The following is a 20,173-nucleotide window of genomic DNA, read 5'->3' as shown; positions in this document are numbered from 1 at the left end:
CTGGGAGGGAAATCACAGACTGCAGCTTTTTATTCAGGTTTGCATTGTGGAAGCCTATCTAATTATCCTTTTTTCCTGGTTTAGGAGGATATGGAACCTTGGCAGCATTTGAGCAGAGGTGACTCTCAGAGCCAGAGTCCAGGAAGGAAAAAACGGTTTGCTCATAGTCTATGGTTGTTAATGGCTATTAAAGGCCACTTCATCTCATTTAAACTTAAGAGAAGCTGGGGTACAGAGGGGATAAATTGCTGATATTGGCAATAGATTCCGAAGCTTAAGCTGACTCTACTTACATCGCATTAGACGGCTCATTTTCTTATTCCCTTGGTTCTCTTCTTGCACACCCAGTGAACTTGTGTGCAGCGTTCTAATGCTTGGTCAACGTGTTTCCTAAAATTTCCAGCAGGATTGACTCATTAAAACCTCTTCAGTGCTCTGAGCGTGTAAGGCAATCTTACCTCTAACCCGGACAGAGGCGGCAGAAAAGGAACCCTAGGGCCTTAGCCCGGGTGGGGGCGGGGGATCGAGGCAAGGCGGGGCACCCCGACACATGCTCAAGTTTGTTCAGGGAGGGGCAGCCCAAGAGAGCTCCTCAGGCCGAGTCCTGCTCAGCAGGGCAATTACACCGTGGTGGGAGGCAGGACGAAGTAGGGAGTGCCCGAGGAGCAGGAGGTGCGCCTGTGCTCCACTCCTTTCTCCCTGGGCCAGGAGACATACAGGGTTTTTCAGAAGCGCACGCTGCACACGCACAGTGTAAAAGAGGTAGTGCTCAGCTGACTCCTTCCTAGACTGGGGATTGGCTCTGCAGGGTGTGCGATCTACAGGGGAGAAAGGGAGTTGGAGAGATGTACGTGACCAGGGGCTATGCAGCCGCGCCCAGTCGCGCCGAGTCCAGCGCAGGCACGCGCCTGACGCCCCGCCCTGCCCGTGACGTGCGCGCGCGGGGCCTCCACCCCATCCCCCGCCGCGCGTTACCCCCCGCGCTGCCTCCGCCGTTCCCCGCCCCCTCGACTCTGGGGCTGCCCTCGTCGCTGCCTGACCCAAGGTCCGGCAGCTTTTACTTTTCCGGCCCCCGCTGAGGGACCGAGGCGGCCCACCCCAGGGGAACGGGTGCGCTCGGGACCCGTGGTCGTTTCGGAGCAGGTTGGAGTGAGCAGGGGGCGGTGCTGCGGGGACAGGCGCGGCGGGCAGCCCCAGGGGCAGCGGCAGGGTCCTGGCGGGGGGAGGACAGGGTTGCGGCGGGCGGAACGGTGTCTCCTTCACTTCGCCCTCCAGCCGCGGCAGCTGCAGCCCGACGCCGAGCGAACTGAACGGCCTCAGCTGCTAGCGGAGCGGCAGCGGCGCCTTCCCTTCCCCCCCGGAGACCACCAGGTACCACCACGCCCGCCTCACTCGGACCCTGGGCCTAGGCCCTGGCGGCCAAGCAAGACGCCTGAGTCGGACTCGGGGTCGGCCCTGACTCCCTAAGATGGCCGCGCTGCCCCGCGGCCCCTTTTCCCGATATCTGAGACCCCCTTCTGGCCCCTTGATTCGCTTTTGACCCCCGCTGACCGCACTTCTTGTCCCTCCCTCAGATCACCTCTCCCCACGGCCTCGCCATGGCGACCTACGGACAGAACTGCGCGCGGCGTAAGTCGAGCGGGGTTCTTTGCGGGGTGGGGCGCCGGTGTCCCGGCAGCCGAAGCCTGTTGACCAGAAAACCGCAGCTTCTTTCCTTGTATGCTTTCCAAGGGCTTGTAAACTCACCCCTTTCGGTAGCCAGTCCACTGTCTGACTTCCCTGGCTCTGCGGAGGAGGGTGTGAGTGGCACGGATTTTGGGTAGGGGGACTAGGCCTGGGGAGTTGGTCTGTGGCCCCATTCACCTTCAGTTTTTGGACGTGCATTTGATGAACTCAGAAGCAAAAAGTTATTTGTCAGATTCAGCCTTTGGAGGATTGGGCCGGTCACTTTTTTAGAGGAAGTAGTAACCACCCTTCTGAGAGCGCAAGGTCATTACATGTGCTCCTAAGGGCGTGGACGCGCTGTGTAGAATGAATGAGCTGGTGTGGCGAGCTCAGATTGCTTGCCCTTAAGCCTCATAGCATTGGCCGAGGACTTGAGTGTCATATTAATATGTTTAAAGTGTATTGGATGTTTAGTTGATGCAGAAGCTTGAGTTAAACATATATAGCTGCATTTTTTTAAGTTCCAGTGTTTAGGTTGCCCAAATGTGAATTACTTTTCTCTTTCCATTCTAGAATATTGCTTTGGCCTCAGTGTGGATACTAAAGGATAAATGGGGGAGGGAAGGGGACATGTGTTAGTATTTTATTTTAACTCATTTGGTTAAATTGGCCCATTCCAGTGAATTTTGGCAGATACATCTTTACGTATAGGTATATATGTGTATGTGTTCGATTTTTTGTACTAGTCCCTTCCTAGGAAGTGAGGTTATAAACACTGAAAATTTAGGAGTAGAAAGTCTGGAGGGAGTTTCCCAAGTTTGTATAGTTACTTAACTGTTATTATCCATTTTAGAAATAAGCCTTTGGTGCTGATATCTCGCTTATGGAGTTTTATTGTCGTTTTATTGTAGCTTCTAGTGATTTCAAAAACCAAGTTGGCCTGCTTGGATTTAATGATAGCAGTGGGTCCTAAGCTAGTTTTTGGGCAGACTGGGAGAACAAGGACATTAACACAGGAATGTTTCTTTCCACCAGCAATGTGTATTCCTCCATCATATGCTGACCTTGGCAAAGCTGCCAGAGATATATTCAACAAAGGATTTGGTAAGAACTGTTTAAAAAATTCTAGAAAATGTGTAAGTTTGTACTGCTTGGTGAAATGAATAATTTCTTCAGATAACTTTCCTGGTGAAAGAGTACCGTAAGAGTCTACATTCCCCCTCCATCCCAGTTTTCTCCATTTTTTCATTCTTTAGTTCAAGAAATTTACCTTTAAGGGAAAAAAAAAAATTATGCTTTTATTTACTTTCAATGATACAGTTTAGGCCTTGGTTGACTAGAATTATGTGTTTGTTTTTTTTTTTTTTTTTTTTTTTACTGTTTTTGGCTTTTATGGTGGTGACTTCTGAAGGATTATGGGGTTTTTCAAATAAATTTGGATTTTCTTGAAGATTTTGTTTCATACCCCACCCTCCCTATCCTTTTAGCTCTTTTTGAAGTTGTTTAGATTATTAATCCCAAAATGCAGTATGCCTTTAGGACAAATGTTGTAAATGCCTGTATTATAAGTTGTTGACAATTCTCGTATTTAAATTGAATCGATTGTCTGATCTGATATTTAGGTTTGAAAAGCTTTCTTTAGTACATGCTTTGTTAAAAATGATTTGAAAGCCTTTTTGAGGATGGGTGCCAAATACACATTGACACACTAGGCAGAGCTTCCTGGAGATGTTCTGTCCTTTGCATGTTAGTTTATAGAATAATTAAAATTGTTTTCATTTAGATACTGTGTATTAACACATATTTATCTTCCTGTAAATATGTGAACTTTTTTAATGTAGAGTCAGCCATTGGTATGCATCTTTTTGTACAAAAGAATCATTTTGTTCTTTGCTTTCTACTTGAAGGTTTTGGGTTGGTGAAACTGGATGTGAAAACAAAGTCGTGCAGCGGCGTGGTGAGTGTTGGGCATTTGATAAGTTCTGACAAACTTTTATGTAACTTCAACACATAAAATAGTCATAACTGGAAGATGTCTACCCATTTTATTTTAAAGAAGAGGCAAAAGATAATTTCATTTTAAGAGAATTTTATCTTGATTTATTTTGGCTTTAGATATGATTTCTGATTTTCATGTGTTTAGCCATGCACAAGAAATTCAGAAAAGACACTTAGTCTTGTGGTATTCTGTTTACTCAGTAAGATTGCAAGCTTGAAGGTAGGAAACTTGTTAAACTTTTTTGTAGCCCATTTAATACCTTTGAAAAGCCTTCAGGGGGACTTCATGATGGTCCAGTGGCTGAAACTTCATGTTCGCAGTGCAGGGGGCCTGGGTTTGATCCCTGTTCAGGGAACTAGATCCCGCATGGTACAATTAAAGGATTCTGCATGCTGTAACCAAAAAGAGGATGTTGTATGCTGCAGCTGAGACGCAACACAGGCAAATGAATAGATAAATAAATATCTTTTGAAAAAAGGAAAAATACTAAAGAGTCCTGGGCATAAAAATATTCAATAACTTAATTTGGGTGTACTGATTATTTATATAATGGTCATAATCTAGCAGCCCTCCTTGGGGGGAAATTTCCAGTTGTATTTTGTGAATTTAGAGAGTCTTAAATTTGAGTATTTTTAAAGAGGTTAATATTTTGATATTTGTATGTCTTAATTCTGCTTAACAAACTCCCTCAAAGAGAGTAAAGTAAAATTAAATTTTGTGCAATTTTTTTTTCTCCTAAAATTTTTTGAGATTCTTTAGGGGATGGGTATAGTGTGTGCATATTGAATGTTATTTATTTAGATAAATTCTTTCTGTAGTTAACTCCCTTAGTATATGCAATTGGTATTTACGTAAATTAATAATTTTGTAGTTTCTTAATGCCTAGATTTGGATTTCTGGGGTTTTATATTGGTCACATCTGTTTGGTTTCTTTGGTCAGAAAGGAAGCCTGAGTATTCAGTGTGGGTGAGTGACTTACTAGCCCAGGGGAACAGGTTACAGAAAGCAGTGACTTGGTGTTTGTGTGTGTTCACTCTTCTAACTTGTTGGCCCCTTTTAAACAAGTTACTGAAACACAAAAGCCCTTCTTAAAAAAAGTAGAAGATTCAGTTCTAGTGTTTAAAATTTTACTTGCTGGCTGAAGGGACAAAATCAACTTTAAACTGGGGAATAATCAGAGCAGTATATCTAGTACTAGATTGTTTGATAAATCAAAATCTTTGTTTGAAAAGAAAGGCTTATTGTGGACAGGAATTTTATGAAATTAGACTTAAGAACATGAAGGGTTTAGAGAAGCCTGATGAGATACAGTATGTTTTAATTTACATTTAATGTATGTAATTCAAAAACATACTGATCTTAAAATAGGTACCTGGCCCCAGGTAGTCCCATTAATGCCTGGTTCTGTTTTCTCACCTGCATTGCAAAGATGTCTAGGTTACCCCAGAATGTAGACGCCTAAGTGTCTTCATGAGGAGTGAAAGATATAAGCTCTACCGGTGGTGTTATCTGACCCAATTCTGGTCCCAGATCATAGTGTGATCTTCATTTTATGTCTTGAGCACTCCTAGACATGTACTCAGCATGAATATACATATAGACATAGCTCAGTCTATGGGCTATTGGGTGGGACCTCAAGAATCATTAATCATTGTCACTCAGGGTTAAGAATAGATATTTCATACATACTTACATTTCAAGTATCTGTTAGAACACAGCTCCATATATTTTATATTGTTTTAATCATTCCTTTTGTGTTCAGTTCAGTCGTGTCCGACTCTTTGCGACCCCATGAACTGCAGCACACCAGGCCTCCCTGTCCATCACCAACTCCCGGAGTCCACCCAAACCCATGTCAGTTGAGTCAGTGATGCCCTCCAACCATCTCATCCTCTGTCGTCCCCTTTTCCTCCTGCCCTCACTCTTTCCCAGCATCAGGGTCTTTTCAAATGAGTCAGCTCATTACATCAGGTGGCCAAACTATTGGGAGTTTCAGCTTCAACATCAGTCCTTCCAGTGAACACCCAGGACTGATCTTTAGGATGGACTGGTTGGATCTCCTGCAATCCAAGGGGCTCTCAAGAGTCTTCTCCAACACCACAGTTCAAAAGGATCAATTCTTCTGCACTCAGCTTTCTTTAGCGTCCAACTCTCACATCCATACATGAGCACTGGAAAAACCATAGCCTTGACCAGACGGACCTTTGTTGACAAAGTAATGTCTCTGCTTTTTAATATCCTTTTGTGTAGAGCACATGAAAATATGCAAAACTGACAAAATCAGACCCATTTAATCCTCCAGAGGTAGGAGGTTTAAACTTTTTAAAGTTGTGATAACTGAGACCCGGAAAAGTGTCTTCCGTAGTGTTACTCATTTAGTAACTGCCAGCCAGAACTTGATATCAGGACTCCTAATTTTATATCCAGTGTTCTTGCTAACACAATCTGGTGCATTTTACTATGGGCATTGAGTGCCAAGCTTTGACTCAGTTTCTATTGATGAAAGCATGTAATTTCAGGAGATAGTATGTAAGACTCTTACGTAGTATATATGACCTAAGGAATTGAGTCTGTGTCACTGCAGAGCAGCAGTTACACAATTGATGTTTTGTAAGTGAAAGATGATTGGTCTTTTCTCCTATGGATACAGTTTTGGATATTTCCGCATTCTGCAAGTATCACAATTTCAGGTTGAAATTCTCTTCTTATCTCTAAAAAGTTTATTAGCCATTTTTAAATTTGGCTTTCCCATATAGAGTATAACATTGGTAGTCAAATTAGAACCCTCAAGGCATTTTAATATTTTATCTTGGAAGAGTTCAACTGCTTGCCTGTATACTGAGCTCATAAAGATTAGATTTCTGGATTATCTGTAGCAGATTTTAAATTTCAGATAAGCTCTTTCCATTTTATACCTTCCTTTTCAGTTGGTATACAGTTAGGGATTGGCAAGTTATTTATATTTGCTACAAACAGAAGATTATGTGATATATTTTAAATCAGTCACTGCACAGATTTTTCTTTACTGATTATCTGTTCTACAGAGTATAGTTCATATTATGGATGATATGAACCAGTTACAAGGAATTTCCTGCCACCAATTTTTTTTTTTATTGAAAATGTGAAAGATGATTGGAAAGACGTAGAACCTGAAGAAGACTATGTCAGAAAAACCGAATATTGAGGTTACCAAAGAATTAAAAACTTTGTGTCATAGATTCTTTCAGTGGAGTGCTTTTCCTTTTAGGGGTTTTCAGGGACCATTTCATAGTAAATTGTGTGTAAACTGATTTTAATGGAGGGAGTCTATGATTAGCCATACTGACCTATTTAGTGTTTCATTGAATATTGGGTAGATTGGAAGCAGTTCTAAAATACCCATTCACTATCCCTCTCCCCGCACTGATTTTTTTTTTTTTTTTTGAAACTCAGAATCACTTAAGCAGAAATTTCCTTAAAAACTTTATAGTTTGTTGTTCACTTGAGAATCATATTCCAGTAACTTTTGATTCGTTGGTTGAAAATGTCAGCAATAACAAGATGGTAGTCAGTAATTAACAGGCTAGTTTGTCATTCTTGTATTTACTCAGTAGCAGAGGGTTAGGAGTGTTTGGGAAGCTAGAAAAAGGTATTAGTGAATTACTAAGGGTTTCAGTGGATTTGTGTAAGTTAGAAAGTATATTATTGTAGGCTTACAAGAAAGTTTCTGAACTTTTTTATTGTCTTGTTAGGAATTCTCAACATCTGGTTCATCTAATACAGACACTGGTAAAGTTACTGGGACCTTGGAGACCAAATATAAATGGTGTGAGTATGGTCTGACTTTCACAGAAAAGTGGAACACTGATAACACTCTGGGAACAGAAATCGCTATTGAAGACCAGGTAACATTTTGAAAATGTGCTTTAGTATTAATTATTTTATTTTTGTGTTTCAAAAAGGAAATAAACTGAAAAAAAATTGTTTTTCTCTTGAAATAGATTTGCCAAGGTTTGAAACTGACATTTGATACCACCTTTTCACCAAACACAGGGTAAGCATGGGCATTTTTATCTGCTTTAAGTTTAAAGCTTTCTTTGGTGTATTTAAGGAAGGTACACATTCAGGTGCCGTGTGTTGGCAAGTTTCTGTTTTTGCCTTTGGAGCATGAGCAGTATGGTTCTTGGCTTGCCTTCAGCTATTTGCCTTTTATCACTGTGGCACTAACTTGGAATGAACATTTTTTTTTAATAGGTTTTTGTGACTGATAGCAGCTCTGCAAAGCATTCTTCCTATAGTGGTGGCAATCTAGTCACCCCAAGTGCCTTTGGCTTTTAGTTCATTGAGCTGTGGGGTTTTTTTTTTCTTTTTTTAGCCTCTTATGATTATCTTGCTACCTGTTTGGAGGCATACCTTAGAGATATTGGAAGTTTGGTTCCAGATCATCGTAGTAAAGTGAATATTGTGAAAAAGCAAGTCTTCCAGATTTTCTAGTTTCCCAGTGCATATAAAAGTTGCATTTACACTAGAATATTGACTAGTAAGTGTAAAATAGCATTATGTTGGGGGAAAAACAATATACATACCTTAATTTGGATGGCATCACTGACTTGATGGACTTGAGTTTGAAGAAAGCCTGGCATGCTGCAGTCCATGGGGTCGCAAAGAGTCAGACGTGACTGAGTGACTGAACTGATACCTTAATTAAAAAATACTTAAAATGCCAACCTTCGTCTGAGCCTTCAGTAGTAACATCAAAAGATCAGTGACCACAGATCACTGTTACAAAGATAGTAATAATAAAAATGTTTGAAATGTGAGAATTACCAAAACGTGACACAGAGGCACAAAGTGAACAGATGCTGTTGGAAAAAACACCAACAGATTTGCTTGATGCAGGGTTGCTGTAAACCCTTAATTTTCGTGTGTGTGGGGAAGCACTATAAAGTGAACTTCAATAAAACAATGAAGTATGTCTCTACTCCCCATTATAGTGAGATTGATTTAAATCTATTTTGTACCCTCTGTCTATAAATCTTTTTTTACTGGCATCAGTTTTAAGTCAGTTTGTTCTTTTTCTAGAAAGAAAAGTGGTAAAATCAAGTCTTCTTACAAGAGGGAATGTATAAACCTCGGTTGTGATGTTGACTTTGATTTTGCTGGGCCTGCAATCCATGGTTCGGCTGTCTTCGGTTATGAGGGCTGGCTTGCTGGGTACCAGATGACCTTTGACAGTGCCAAATCAAAGCTGACAAGGAATAACTTTGCAGTGGGCTACAGGACTGGGGACTTCCAGCTACACACTAATGTGTGAGTATTTCTTTTTTGGGATATTATGATGTGGGACCTCAGAGTGGTGTTGATGTCCAAAAAAGATCATCTTTGGGCATTTCTTGAGTGCCCTCTCAGAAGTGTATAGAAATGTTACTCTGTATAAAAATGTTACTCTGAATTTTTTTGCTGAGAGAGTAAAGTAAATGTTCATTTCACATGAGGCTTGATGTGCTTGGGAGTTTTGGAAGAGGCTAAGACGGGTTCTCCTTGGTGGTCTACTGGTTAGAATTTGGCGCTTTCAGTGCCATGGCCTGAGTTCAGTCCCTGGGCGGGGAACTGAGATGCCACGAGCTGCACAGTGTGGCCAGGGAAAAAAGCTAAGATTCTGCCGATTGTACTGGTGCTTCCATGTGATTGTCTGTGATGCGTAAGGTGCTCGTTTGACAGGATTGCCTAAAGTGTATAGAGTTTTTTCTTAACCCAAAGTAAATGGATATGTGGAAAGGACTTAAAGAATTCTTTCCCTTACAAAAATGATGCATTGGTATGTAACAGAAGTAAAAGAAGAAAACCAGAATTGTCCATAATCCCACCACCTAGATATATAATTTTTGTTAACTATTAATGCTTTGATGTTTCACCTTTTTATATGTGTGTATATAAAATACATGCCAGAAAGACTGTTTCATAACCTTCTGCACTACGTTCATGTATCATGATCATTTTCCTGTAGCGTTATGTATTCTTAGTGATTGTTCGTGTTATGTATTCTTAGTGATTGTTCGTGGCTGCGTGGTAATTCTGCTGAATGGATATACCATGATTTATTTGACCAATTCATGTTTTTAAAACTTGAAAGTTTTTAGTGAAACACTAGAGACCCATGTAAGCAATGGCTTCTATTTAAATGTAATGCTATAGTGTCAGCCATGTGCCTTAGACATTATTACGTCGTCTGGTCTAGATTGACTAATTTAAAATATCTCATAGCAATGATGGTACAGAATTTGGAGGATCAATTTATCAGAAAGTATGTGAAGATCTTGACACTTCAGTAAACCTTGCTTGGACATCAGGAACCAACTGCACTCGCTTTGGAATTGCAGCTAAATATCAACTGGATCCCACTGCTTCCATTTCTGTAAGTACTCTTGTGGGCTTAGAATGGGATTTTCATTGTGGGACTTAATCTTTGGGTCTATTAGATTGTGTTGAAAATTGTAACTGTGGTTGGAAATTGTAATTGTGAACCACAGTTTATACACAGATTGAGATTAGAGCTTGGAATGCTGGTGTTCTGTGGAGATAGTGTTAGATGTTTGCTATCCAGGCCACAGGAGTGTGTTTTAATTAACCTCCAAGCTACTGAAGTAGTATGAAAAGTGAAACTGTTGGTCGCTCATTCGTGTCTGACCCTCTTCGACCCCGTGGACTGTAGCCCGTCAGGCCCTTTGTCCATGGGATTCTCCAGGCAAGAATACTGTTGCCGTTCCTTTCTCGAGGGCATCTTCCCGACCCAGGAATTAAACCCAGAACTCCTGCATTGCAGGCAGATTCTTTACCGTCTGAGCCACCTGGGAAGCCCACTGAAATACTATAGATGATAACTGTGAGCCCCAATCCTGTCCAGGCCCAGGGAAGCCAATGTTTTGGGCCCTGGGCAGTTCTCATTCTTGCTGGGAACTAATAGTATTACGTTACTTTGTGTCTGACTTTAATGGTTTACAAAATATCTTCTGATTTGATCTCAGCAGCCAGTGGTACACATGCTGTTTTGCAGGTGAAGAAGCTAAAGCTTGGAGAGGAGAAGGACTTAGTCCACTGCTAGGGAGGGAAGGAAGTAAGGATAGTCCAGGACTGGACATGCAAGTCTTTCAGTTTCCCTCCTGTCTAGGGTGTCCAGGTAGCTCATTTTGCTTTGCCTGGGACTATCCCAGCGTTAGCACTGGAAGTCCTACAGAAACTTCCTCCCCTTTACCTCAGGTTAATTGAGTTGCATGGCCACCCTAGTCCTGTCCTTGGACATTTTCTGCTGTTTCTTCCTTCAGTCATAGTGGATTGTGGTAGGAGGGAGTGCAGTGTCTGAGGGTATGGAGCACCGGCTCCAATGTCAGGCAGATCAGTAACTATTCTGTGTGTTGGTTGGTTACAGGTCAGGCACTGTTTTTGCTGGAATGAGAATTAAACCTTCATGAGAGTTACTTCTGTTACATAAAATGATCTTCATTCCTGGGGACAATATGTTTTAATAGTTTAGGTAATTAAGTTTTAACCCCATTCTTGTTTCTTAGCAGAGTTGTTATCAGAGAGAATGAGAAGCACCCAGAATGCTTTTCCTATTGGCAAAACAGTGATTCATTTATTTTCCCCTTCTCTGTTTCTAACTACACCTTAGCAGTAAAACCCTCAGGATCCACACTATGCTGTGGTAGCTGCATTGCTGTTCTTTTCAAATGTATGTTTCTGGCACCCTCACAGGTTCAATACCAGCAGAAGATGCAACTTTCAGTCTAAAATGGGAAGAATGCAGCTTGGGACTTGTGTTTCAGTGAATGACTTCTGAGGATTAATTTGGAAATGTATTTAGCATATCCCACCTAAGTTGTGCTGCTGTTACTATAATCAAGCATCACCCTTGAAGCCTTGCATAATGCTCCATCAGTTTTGTGGTTGATTCCTGAAATAGTAGGAGCTGTTTTATTGTCTGGGCTCTTGATTTGTTTGGCAGGCTTCCCAAGAGGTGCAGTGGTAAAGAATCGCCTGCTAATGCAGGAGACGCAAGTTTGACCCCTGGGTTGTGAAGACCCTCTGAAGAAGGGAAGGGCAACCCACTCCAGTATTCTTACCTAGAAAAATTCCGTGGACTGAGGAGCTGGGCGGGCTGCAGTTCACAGGGTCACAAACAGTCGGACGTGACTGAACTACTCAGCACCCTTGATTCGTTTGGTGCAAGATGGTTACTTGTGCGCATTTCTGCCTTAGATAACTAACTCACGTGGTCATTGGAGGCTCGTGAAGACTTGGCTATAGCGCCAAGTGAGCACAAGTGTCGTTTATGTGATTTTTGCCTGTATGTCAAGCTCTGCTTGTTGCTACCTTTTTGTTTCCATAGCGCTCAAAATGCTGAAGAGCAAAGGTACCTGCCTAGGCAGCCTAGGCCATGGAGATTGGGATGAGATGATCCCATTACAGCCATAGGCCTCTGGTGTGGCTTAATGGTCTTAGAAATGGGAGAGAATGGAGCTAGAAGCTTCTGACCATGTCTTGCTCTCCAGAATTCCTCGTAGCCTTTGAAAGTCTGTGACTAAAATCCTAAAATAGTGGAATTGTACAGGGAGGGTAGGGATCTGGACTGGTCAGCAGTGCTCCGTCAGAATATCTTCTGAAGCACAGTCTAGTTACATGCAGCCAGGACCCAGGTTTGTTCATGAGAGGTGTAGGAAAGTGAGGTAAAGAAGTTGTAGTCAGTCTGTTTCTTCAGAGGAAGTGCTTATCATTCGGAGATTTAGAACATGCATGGTTTAGATTCTTAAGGAAGACCCTTAAAAGTGGTGTGTGTCATAGTCACAAATTTATACACACGCCATATCGTGAAGGTGGTGTGTATGTCATGTTGTGTAGTTAGCCTGGTAAACTTCCATTACTCACATTCTGGTGTGGTTTTGTTGTGTTAGATTCAGCAAGAACAATTTTTATGCAAGTACTTAGGATTTTGAGCTCTGTAGACAATTTAGGGTCCTCAAAGATAGCAAGAGTTTTGTGTCCTGCTGACAATTTGAGTTTAGTAGATAAGAATTAAGTGGGGCCTGATTTTTGCTTCAGTTCAGTTCAGTTCAATTGCTTTGTTGTGTCCGGCTTTGCAACCCCATGGACTGCAGCACGCCAGGCTTCCCTCTCCATCACCAACTCCTGGAGCCTACTGAAACTCATGTCCATCACGTTGGTGATGCCATCCAACCATCTCGTCCTGTGTTGTCCTCTTCTCCCGACTTCAGTCTTTCCCAGCATCAGGGTCTTTCCCTATGAGTCAGTTCTTCACATCGGTGGCTGAAGTATTGGAGCTTCAGCATCAGTCCTTCCATTGAATATTCAGGACTGATTTCCTTTAGGATGGACTGGTTGGATCTCCTTGCAGTCCTTAGGACGCTCAAGAGTCTTCTCCAGCACCACAGTTCAAAAGCATCAATTCTTCGGCACTCAGCTTTCTTTAGAGTCCAACTCTCACATCATCACCTCCACCATAGTTTGGCCTCGGTCAAGCAACAGGGAGGGAACGCAGCCCTGCCCATCAGTAGAAAATTGGATTAAAGATTTACTGAACATGGCCCACCCATCAGAACAAAACCCAGTTTCCCCCCTCAGTCAGTCTCCTATCAGGAAGCTTCCATAAGCCTCTTATCCTTATCCATCAGAGGGCAGACAGAATGAAAACCACAATCACAGAAAACTAGTCAAACTGATCACATGGACCACAACAGCCTTGTCTAGCTCAAGAAAACTATGAGCCATGCCATGTAGGGCCACCCAAGATGGACAGGTTATGGCAGAGTTTTGACAAAATGTAGTCCACTGGAGAAGGGAACGGCAAACCAGTTCAGTATTCTTGCCTTGAACAGTATGAAAAGGTTTTTGCTTAACTTAATACAATATTAAACTATTATCTCACATGGAAAAGTGAACATGTCATGATTGCATGATAGGGAAATACCTAGGGCCTTTGTCTCTCCATTCAAAAATTTGTCTTACGTTTGTTTTTGCATTTTATCTTAGGCAAAAGTCAACAACTCTAGTTTAATTGGAGTGGGCTATACTCAGACTCTGAGGCCTGGTAAGTTTTAAGGATTGTTCTGATAGTATTTTCAAAATCAGTTTTCATTTCTTAGCTTCTTTTGTAAACCTTGCAGACATACTGAAGAATTGACAGAAGTACAATGAACACATGTTTACCTTTTGCTATAATATTTTATTCTTTTTTTTGTTTAATGCTGGGCTATTTGGAAGTTGTAGCTATGACGACATTTCCCTAAATGGTTTAGCATGCCAACATTGTCCTTCATAGCACAAGACTGGTTACTTACTTTCTTGACTTGTGCCTGAAATGCCTTGTAGTAATTTTTATTTCTCCAGTCATTGTTCACTCATTGCTTTGGTTGTTTGATCTCTAGAGTCTCATTTACTTTACATAATAATTGGAGCCTTGCTTGTTTTCCAGAGCAGTACTTCTCTAATAAGGTGCCTGAATCACTTTGGGAATCTTACTAGAATCCATAGATCTGGGGCATGGGGTTCTGTCTTTCTAACACGCTCTTAGGTGATGCCGGTGTCACTGGCTCTTGAACCAGCATTTGATTAGCAAGGTTCTGAAGCACTTGCAGCCTTTCCCCCATACTTTGACTACTCTGAAACCTGAAGAAAAGAATGGTGCCATGAACACTCGTCTTCCCTACACTGACCAGTTACTAACATTTACTGTGTGTTCTCTCTCCTTGTCTGTATACATAATCCTTGTCTCTTTTTTTTACCCACATATTCTTACAAATTAAATGTATATTTTGCAAACATACAGACACACCAGCCCTAGCATACATATGAGAGTAAGACATTTTTAACTGCATCGCTTTAAAGACATCATAACTACAGCACTGTTTTCATAGGTAAAGAAATGAACAGTTTAAAATAATACCTAATATATAGTCAATGTGCACATCTCCCTACTTGTCCCAGAATGTGTCTTAATTGTAGCTTTTCCTTTCCTGGGGTCCAAATTGTCTTTTAGTCTGGATAGTGCATTGAACATGATTGTGTTTTCTAGAGCTATTTTGAGTTGGTTTTTTTTTTTCCTGTTTGAGCTTTATTAACATTTTTATGCTCTGTGACTTGATGCTTTCCTTGCTCAGGATCGTGCCAAATGAATTGCCTGGTCTATCAGGTATCCCAAGTGCCCTCTGGTGGTTGGCACTGTAGGTCAGCTGACAAGCTGAGAAAAAGTGACAGGCTGTGAGGTGACTGCTGACTCCCATGAGGTGTTGCAGGTACATGATGGTTGTCTGCTTTTGTTTACAGGTGTGAAGCTTACACTGTCTGCCCTGGTAGACGGGAAGAGCATTAATGCTGGAGGCCACAAACTTGGGCTTGCCCTGGAATTGGAGGCTTAATTCAGCTGCAAGAAACCTCTGGAAATGGGTATCAGAAGATTTGGCCTTAATATATTTCCAGTGTGACCAGCAGGCTTCCCCCACCCCAGCCCCCGAAGGTGATCAAAACAAAGGATGATCTAAACAAGAGCTGTATTTTAAATATTTAGACAGTTACTTGTTAGCTGGTTTCTAGTTCAATTGGTTGTCTATCTAGTTACCAATACTGCAGTCATGCAGTCACCTATACATTATTTAAATGTATTTAACTGTTAAATGCGCTACCCACCAATAATGAAATAGACATTTATGAAAACTGTGCAGCTGTGTGCATGTTTGTTTTTATGCTCCTTTTAACGTTGAATATTGCCATTGAATGAGATGGATCAGTGGATGTCTTAAGGTTAAAATTTTTTGTTATATTCAACCATCATTAGAACTACTTTTGGTATCCTGAAACATTACAAATTATGAATAAAATGAGTATACGTTATTAATGACTCCAAGTATTTGCAGAGTTAAAAACTTGGCAGCTAGGGTCAAATATTCCTGGTAGGATATCTAGCTAGTACTTTATTTTTCCAGTGAGCATTTATTTTGCTCTTTTTATAAATATGTGCCACAGAGTCCTCTGACCCGAGAATAACTCCATAAAATGTTTAGACTACAGTAAAATAAGAATATAGATGACTTCATGTCTTCAGTTTGTAAATTTGTATAAAATTACATTGGATCCTTATTAACTCCAGAAAGGATTAGTGAGTAAGTGATGAAGAGAAATGAAGGGATGGTGCTGAAGGTTGTATATACACACCATACCCCTTTGGGCTACTGCTATGGAAATGATCCAGGCCCTCGTTAGGTGGGATGGGACTGGGTATAGGGAAGTGGAATAGGGAGTAGACAGTGTCAGTACCCAGACAGTCTGTATGGGCCCCAGTGAGAGGTCTAACTCATTTCTTTCCAGGTAGACACTGAAAAGCTTGGGCCTAAGTTTGTGAGCAGAGTGGCTTCAAGCTAGGTGGCCATTGGCCTTAATCTGAACTTGAACTGAATGATAGCAATTAACAGATGATTCTGGTTGGAAAAGTAGGAAGGGGGAGTTTTGATGAGAGGAGAGTTGGAACAGTATCATTGAAGGTTAGAGAAGAGTTTTGTTCAACACATTCATAATACTAGATCTGTGGCATAGTTTGTAGACAGAGAACAAATAAGAAAATGTAGTACTTGGACTCATTATCCAAAAGCGATACATGCTGAAAATTTCTAGGTCAAGAAGAATCGGTAAGAGAAACCCAGATAAGCTGTCCACACAGATGGAACGTGGGGCACAAAGATCCCTCTGATTTTACTGTTTGTCCTAAGGGACTGGCTGGAGTGCCCCACTGTATAAGACACACTTAATGGCAGTAAGTTGGGATTTGAACCAGTCTATTTTGAGTCATGCAGGACCTGTTGCTAGGAAAGAAGGAAAACAAGAAAAGATGTCTGCAAGCTAGGTGTGAAAGTGTCTGTACTTAAGAGTAGAATGGACCTGTTCACTCATGTGCATCCTAGTATGCTTTTATGATCGGGAGAGAGGGAAACAGGTTTTCAACCAGGTTCCTGAGGGTTGTCTGAAATGCAGGGTATATCCGAGACGCCAAAGGGTTATGAAAGTTGTCAGCTGTGAGCTCATGGGGCTCCTGTGGCCTTGGTTCTGGCCTCTTCCAGGTTTCCTTCTACTTCAGGGCTACTGTGGTGGCAAAACCTAATTGTATTCTAGGCTGATGCTATTTCTGCCTGAAGCCTGAGGCAGTTTTAGTGGAAAGAACACTTCATATATGAGCCTGATCTTCATTTCTGGTGTAGAGGTAAGATCTTCCTACAGACTGGGGAGGTGTAAACAGGTTTAAACCAGAAGAGTGAAGCACCTCCCCTCCCCTCCCCACCCTCAGCTTACATAGGCTTAAAGAAAACCTAACATTCTCTTTGTCTCCCTCTGGGAACTTGTTAAAAATTGCTTCCTACCTGTTGGACTGTCTGCTTCACACCTCTGGCCACTGATCCCATGTCTCATGTTCCCAGGACTTCTGGGGAGGACAAAATGTATATACTCCAGTCAACACTGAGGTCCTCAGTCAAGTGGCCTGGTCCCAGGTGGTGGTGACTATGGCCTCCACTGCACAGGTGAAGCCAGGTGGTTTTGTGAGGACGTGGGCCCGTGGCCAGCAGAATTGGTGTAGCCTACAACAGTACCCAGTGCGAGGCCCCTTTCCTGCCGCCAGATGCCAGTTTGTTCTCCACTAGTGTCCTAGCTTCAGTGAACAGTAACTTCACTCGTTTGCTTCTCTTAGGAAGAGATGTAAAGAGGGAGTCCAAGAGGCCTCTACCAATCTTCCAGCCCTTCGGTCCCCTGGAGGTAAATCTCCACAGGGATCTGGGGTTTCTAACCAGTTAGTTACATGTGGGTGGGTCAGTTAAAACTTAGTATCTTGCCTCCAGTCAGCTGTAAGCTCCTGTGGTCAGGCCACAGCCCCCCTAGTGCCAGCGGGTCCTCTGGAGTATGCCAGGGAGGGGATGAATGGCCAAAGGTTCCCTTTTGGCGAAGAAGTGGCTTTCCCTCCCTGCACCACTGAAGCACAAGAAGATCGTGTCCCAGGCCTCACTTTATTGTCAGATTCAAAGCAGGCGTGTAATGGCTGGGTTCCCAGGGCCCCTCCCTTGATGCCACTCACTAGGGACCAGCCCTAGATCTTGAAGGCTAAGGTGAGGCCGTCGCCCAGGGGCAGGAGGCTGATGTGGACCCTGGCATCCCGCAGAATGCGCTCGTTCAGGTTTCGTACACACTGGGCCGCCTTGTCCTGTGGTTTAGGCTGCAACACCTCTCCTTGACACAGGACCTGTGGAGGGGCGGGGCATCGTGGGGGCGGGGCCTGGGGAGCCTGAGCAGGAGGCGGGGCGAGAGCTGGAGACCTCGGACCTGAGCAGGGCAGAATGGAAAGCCCGGGAACTCAGTTGGAATCCCTGGGGGAGGAGCTTAAGTGACTGTTCTGGGCAGGGCTTTGGAGCAACGGCGAGGAGAAGCCTGAGGAAAAGATGGACCCAGGCCAAGAGGGTCTCTTCTACCCCCCGGGGGCTGCCCCTTACACTGAGCACAGCGAGGACACCTCCGGGTCGCAGCAGCTGCAGACACCGCTCATAGTAGGCGGTACAGTTTTCCTTATCGGCGTCCACCACAGCGACGTCAAAGGTGCCGGCCTCACCTGCGGCCAGGAGCTCGTCTTGCGGGGGAGGAGGGGCAGAGGTGGCTGAGTCCGCAGGCCCTAGCAGCCAGCAGCCCCCGCCCAGGCCGGCCCAGGAGCTGTGGCCATTCAGGTACTCGAGGGCGCTGGCCTGCCACCCTGCGTGTGGCCGCGGACTGGGTGGCGGGGGGCTGTCACGCCCAAGCCCGCCTGGCGGACCGGGTCACTGGCTCACGCCGAGTGGTCCCATTAGGGAAATGGCGCCCAGGCCCTTTCCACTCCGTTGCTCACCCAGGGTCTCCAGGGCGGGCTTCAACCGAAGGTCGATTTTGTGCTCCTCTTCAGCCTGCAGGAGTGGGGTCAGAGTCAGCATGTCCCTTCTCCTGGAGCTGGGAGTGGTTGGGCTCCAGGGACCTGACGAGGGCTCAGGTGTGGGACACTTACCTGCCTCCACAGGGGACGCCCCAGCTCGGGGGGCCCTGCGTCCACCTCGCAGGTCACCACGCACCCAGCCGGGGGAAGGGCCAAGGCCAACGCTAGGGCTGAGTAGCCTGTGAAAGTGCCTGGGAAAATGGACACGGACAGGCTCAGACCAGAGTAGGATGACAGCCCGGTGACTCCAGTCCCCGGTGTCCCCGGCCGTGTGCCTACCCAGGTCCAGTGCCTTCTTAGCCTTGATGAGGCGAGCCAGGTTGGCCAAGAGCTGGGCCTGTTCGCGGGTCATCATGGAATCCCCCTGTGGCTGCTCCAGGGTCAGCTGCGTCGAGGAAGGAGAAGGTCGCACTAGCTCTGCTAGTCACCCCTCTGCGCCCCAAGTTTATAGTCCCAGGGGCGTGGCTGTGGGCGTGGCTCAAGGGCGGACCCTCCGAACGCTCACTGTGCCCGGCCTAGGGAGCCCGGAAGCCCAGAAAGGGACACTGCCGCAGTCCAAGGTCACACGGCCACGTGGGTGCCTCCCAGCCCAAGCTGGGCGCCCAGTCCCACTCTCGGCCCTGCTAACCAGCCGCAGGCTCCGCAGCGCCGGGTGCTCCCGTATGGAACGGCTCAGCAGATACTGCCACAGGGGGCTGTCCTCAGGCGGCAGCAGGCGCTTCTCTTGGCGGGATCGCCAAGGAGGGAACCATCTCCCTGCCGGGGAGGGGTGGTGCCGGGTCAGGGCCTGGGTCTCGAGTGCCAGGGGTTAGTTAGCCTCAGCCGCAGTCAGCCTCGCTTCTGCGCCCGCCCGCCTCCCCTCGAGGCCTTTGCCTAGGGTACCGAAAGCCGGCGCTACTCACCCAGGAAGAGGCCGCTGGCGAAAGCAGCGCCCAGTGCGGCCGAGCCCAGGGCCAGCGCAGCGGGCACAGAGATTCGGGGCACTGGCTGGGTCATGGTGCGGGCCGGAGGCAGCTGGCGTCCAGGTTACTTGCGCTGGGGCTACTGGGACCGCCGCAAGACCCGCGGACCTTCGCGGCTCCGCCTTGCCGGGGCAGTGTCCTCGGAGCCGCGGTCTCGACCACCATCTGGCGGCCACATGGCCTTACTGCAAGCCCCCGCCCGAGGGGTTCTGGTGTCATCTGGTGGCCGTTTCAGCAACTGCGCCGGGCAGGGAGGAAGCACTACATCGGGTGTTTGGGTTTCTTCCTCCGACGCCAGAGGTCTAGAGGCCTAAGTCCCAGAGGAAAATTTGAAGTGGCTCAGATAGTAAAGAGTGTGCCTGCAGTGCAGGAGACCCGGTTTCGATCCCTGGGTTGGGAAGATCCCCTGGAGAAGGAAATGGCAACCCACTCCAGTAATCTTGCCTGGAAAATCCCATGGATGTAGGAGCCTGGCAGGTACAGTTCATGAGGTCTCAGGGAGTCGGATTGAGCGACTCACTTTCACTTTCTGGCTATGCTTTTTCCTCATCGCTACCGTTTTTT

At 44.9% G+C, this 20,173-nt stretch overlaps 2 protein-coding genes across 3 annotated transcripts; one reads left to right on the top strand and one right to left on the bottom strand.

Moving 5' to 3' along the window:
- Positions 1–1,126: 1,126 nt before the first annotated feature.
- Positions 1,127–15,372, top strand: VDAC2 (voltage dependent anion channel 2). Of its 2 annotated transcripts, none has more exons than XM_070364744.1 (10): positions 1,127–1,143; positions 1,575–1,629; positions 2,701–2,769; positions 3,573–3,622; positions 7,396–7,548; positions 7,645–7,697; positions 8,726–8,953; positions 9,908–10,058; positions 13,688–13,745; positions 14,981–15,372. In XM_070364744.1, the coding sequence occupies exons 2-10, from the start codon at positions 1,599–1,601 to the stop codon at positions 15,070–15,072; spliced, it is 885 nt and encodes a 294-aa protein (XP_070220845.1). In that variant the 5' UTR covers positions 1,127–1,143; positions 1,575–1,598; the 3' UTR covers positions 15,073–15,372. The 2 variants fall into 2 exon arrangements, with proteins under 2 accessions (XP_070220845.1, XP_005909803.1); XM_005909741.3 differs by lacking the exon at positions 1,127–1,143 and adding an exon at positions 1,217–1,371.
- A 2,309-nt stretch (positions 15,373–17,681) lies between these two features.
- COMTD1 (catechol-O-methyltransferase domain containing 1) lies at positions 17,682–19,768 on the bottom strand. The gene is made up of 7 exons (XM_005909739.2): positions 19,550–19,768; positions 19,276–19,403; positions 18,927–19,032; positions 18,720–18,838; positions 18,567–18,621; positions 18,181–18,314; positions 17,682–17,933 (listed from the first exon to the last, which is right to left on the bottom strand). Exons 1-7 carry the CDS (start codon positions 19,641–19,643, stop codon positions 17,781–17,783), a joined length of 789 nt encoding a protein of 262 aa, XP_005909801.1. The 5' UTR covers positions 19,644–19,768; the 3' UTR covers positions 17,682–17,780.
- Positions 19,769–20,173: the final 405 nt, after the last annotated feature.

Source organism: Bos mutus, chromosome 28 (assembly GCF_027580195.1).
Source record: "Bos mutus isolate GX-2022 chromosome 28, NWIPB_WYAK_1.1, whole genome shotgun sequence".
Classification (NCBI taxonomy): Eukaryota; Metazoa; Chordata; class Mammalia; order Artiodactyla; family Bovidae; genus Bos; species Bos mutus.
This window is presented reverse-complemented; position numbering and strand designations above follow the sequence as displayed.

Coding starts and splice junctions, on each gene's coding strand:
- COMTD1 (XM_005909739.2), bottom strand. CDS start 19,643: ATGACCCAGCCAGTGCCCCGAATCTCTGTGCCCGCTGCGCTGGCCCTG. Junction 18,839..18,926: donor TAAGAAGGCACTGGACCTGG/GTAGGCACACGG, acceptor CCATTTTCCCAG/GCACTTTCACAGGCTACTCA. Junction 18,622..18,719: donor GGCGTCCCCTGTGGAGGCAG/GTAAGTGTCCCA, acceptor CCACTCCTGCAG/GCTGAAGAGGAGCACAAAAT.
- VDAC2 (XM_070364744.1), top strand. CDS start 1,599: ATGGCGACCTACGGACAGAACTGCGCGCGGC. Junction 7,549..7,644: donor AAATCGCTATTGAAGACCAG/GTAACATTTTGA, acceptor CTCTTGAAATAG/ATTTGCCAAGGTTTGAAACT. Junction 7,698..8,725: donor ACCTTTTCACCAAACACAGG/GTAAGCATGGGC, acceptor TTCTTTTTCTAG/AAAGAAAAGTGGTAAAATCA.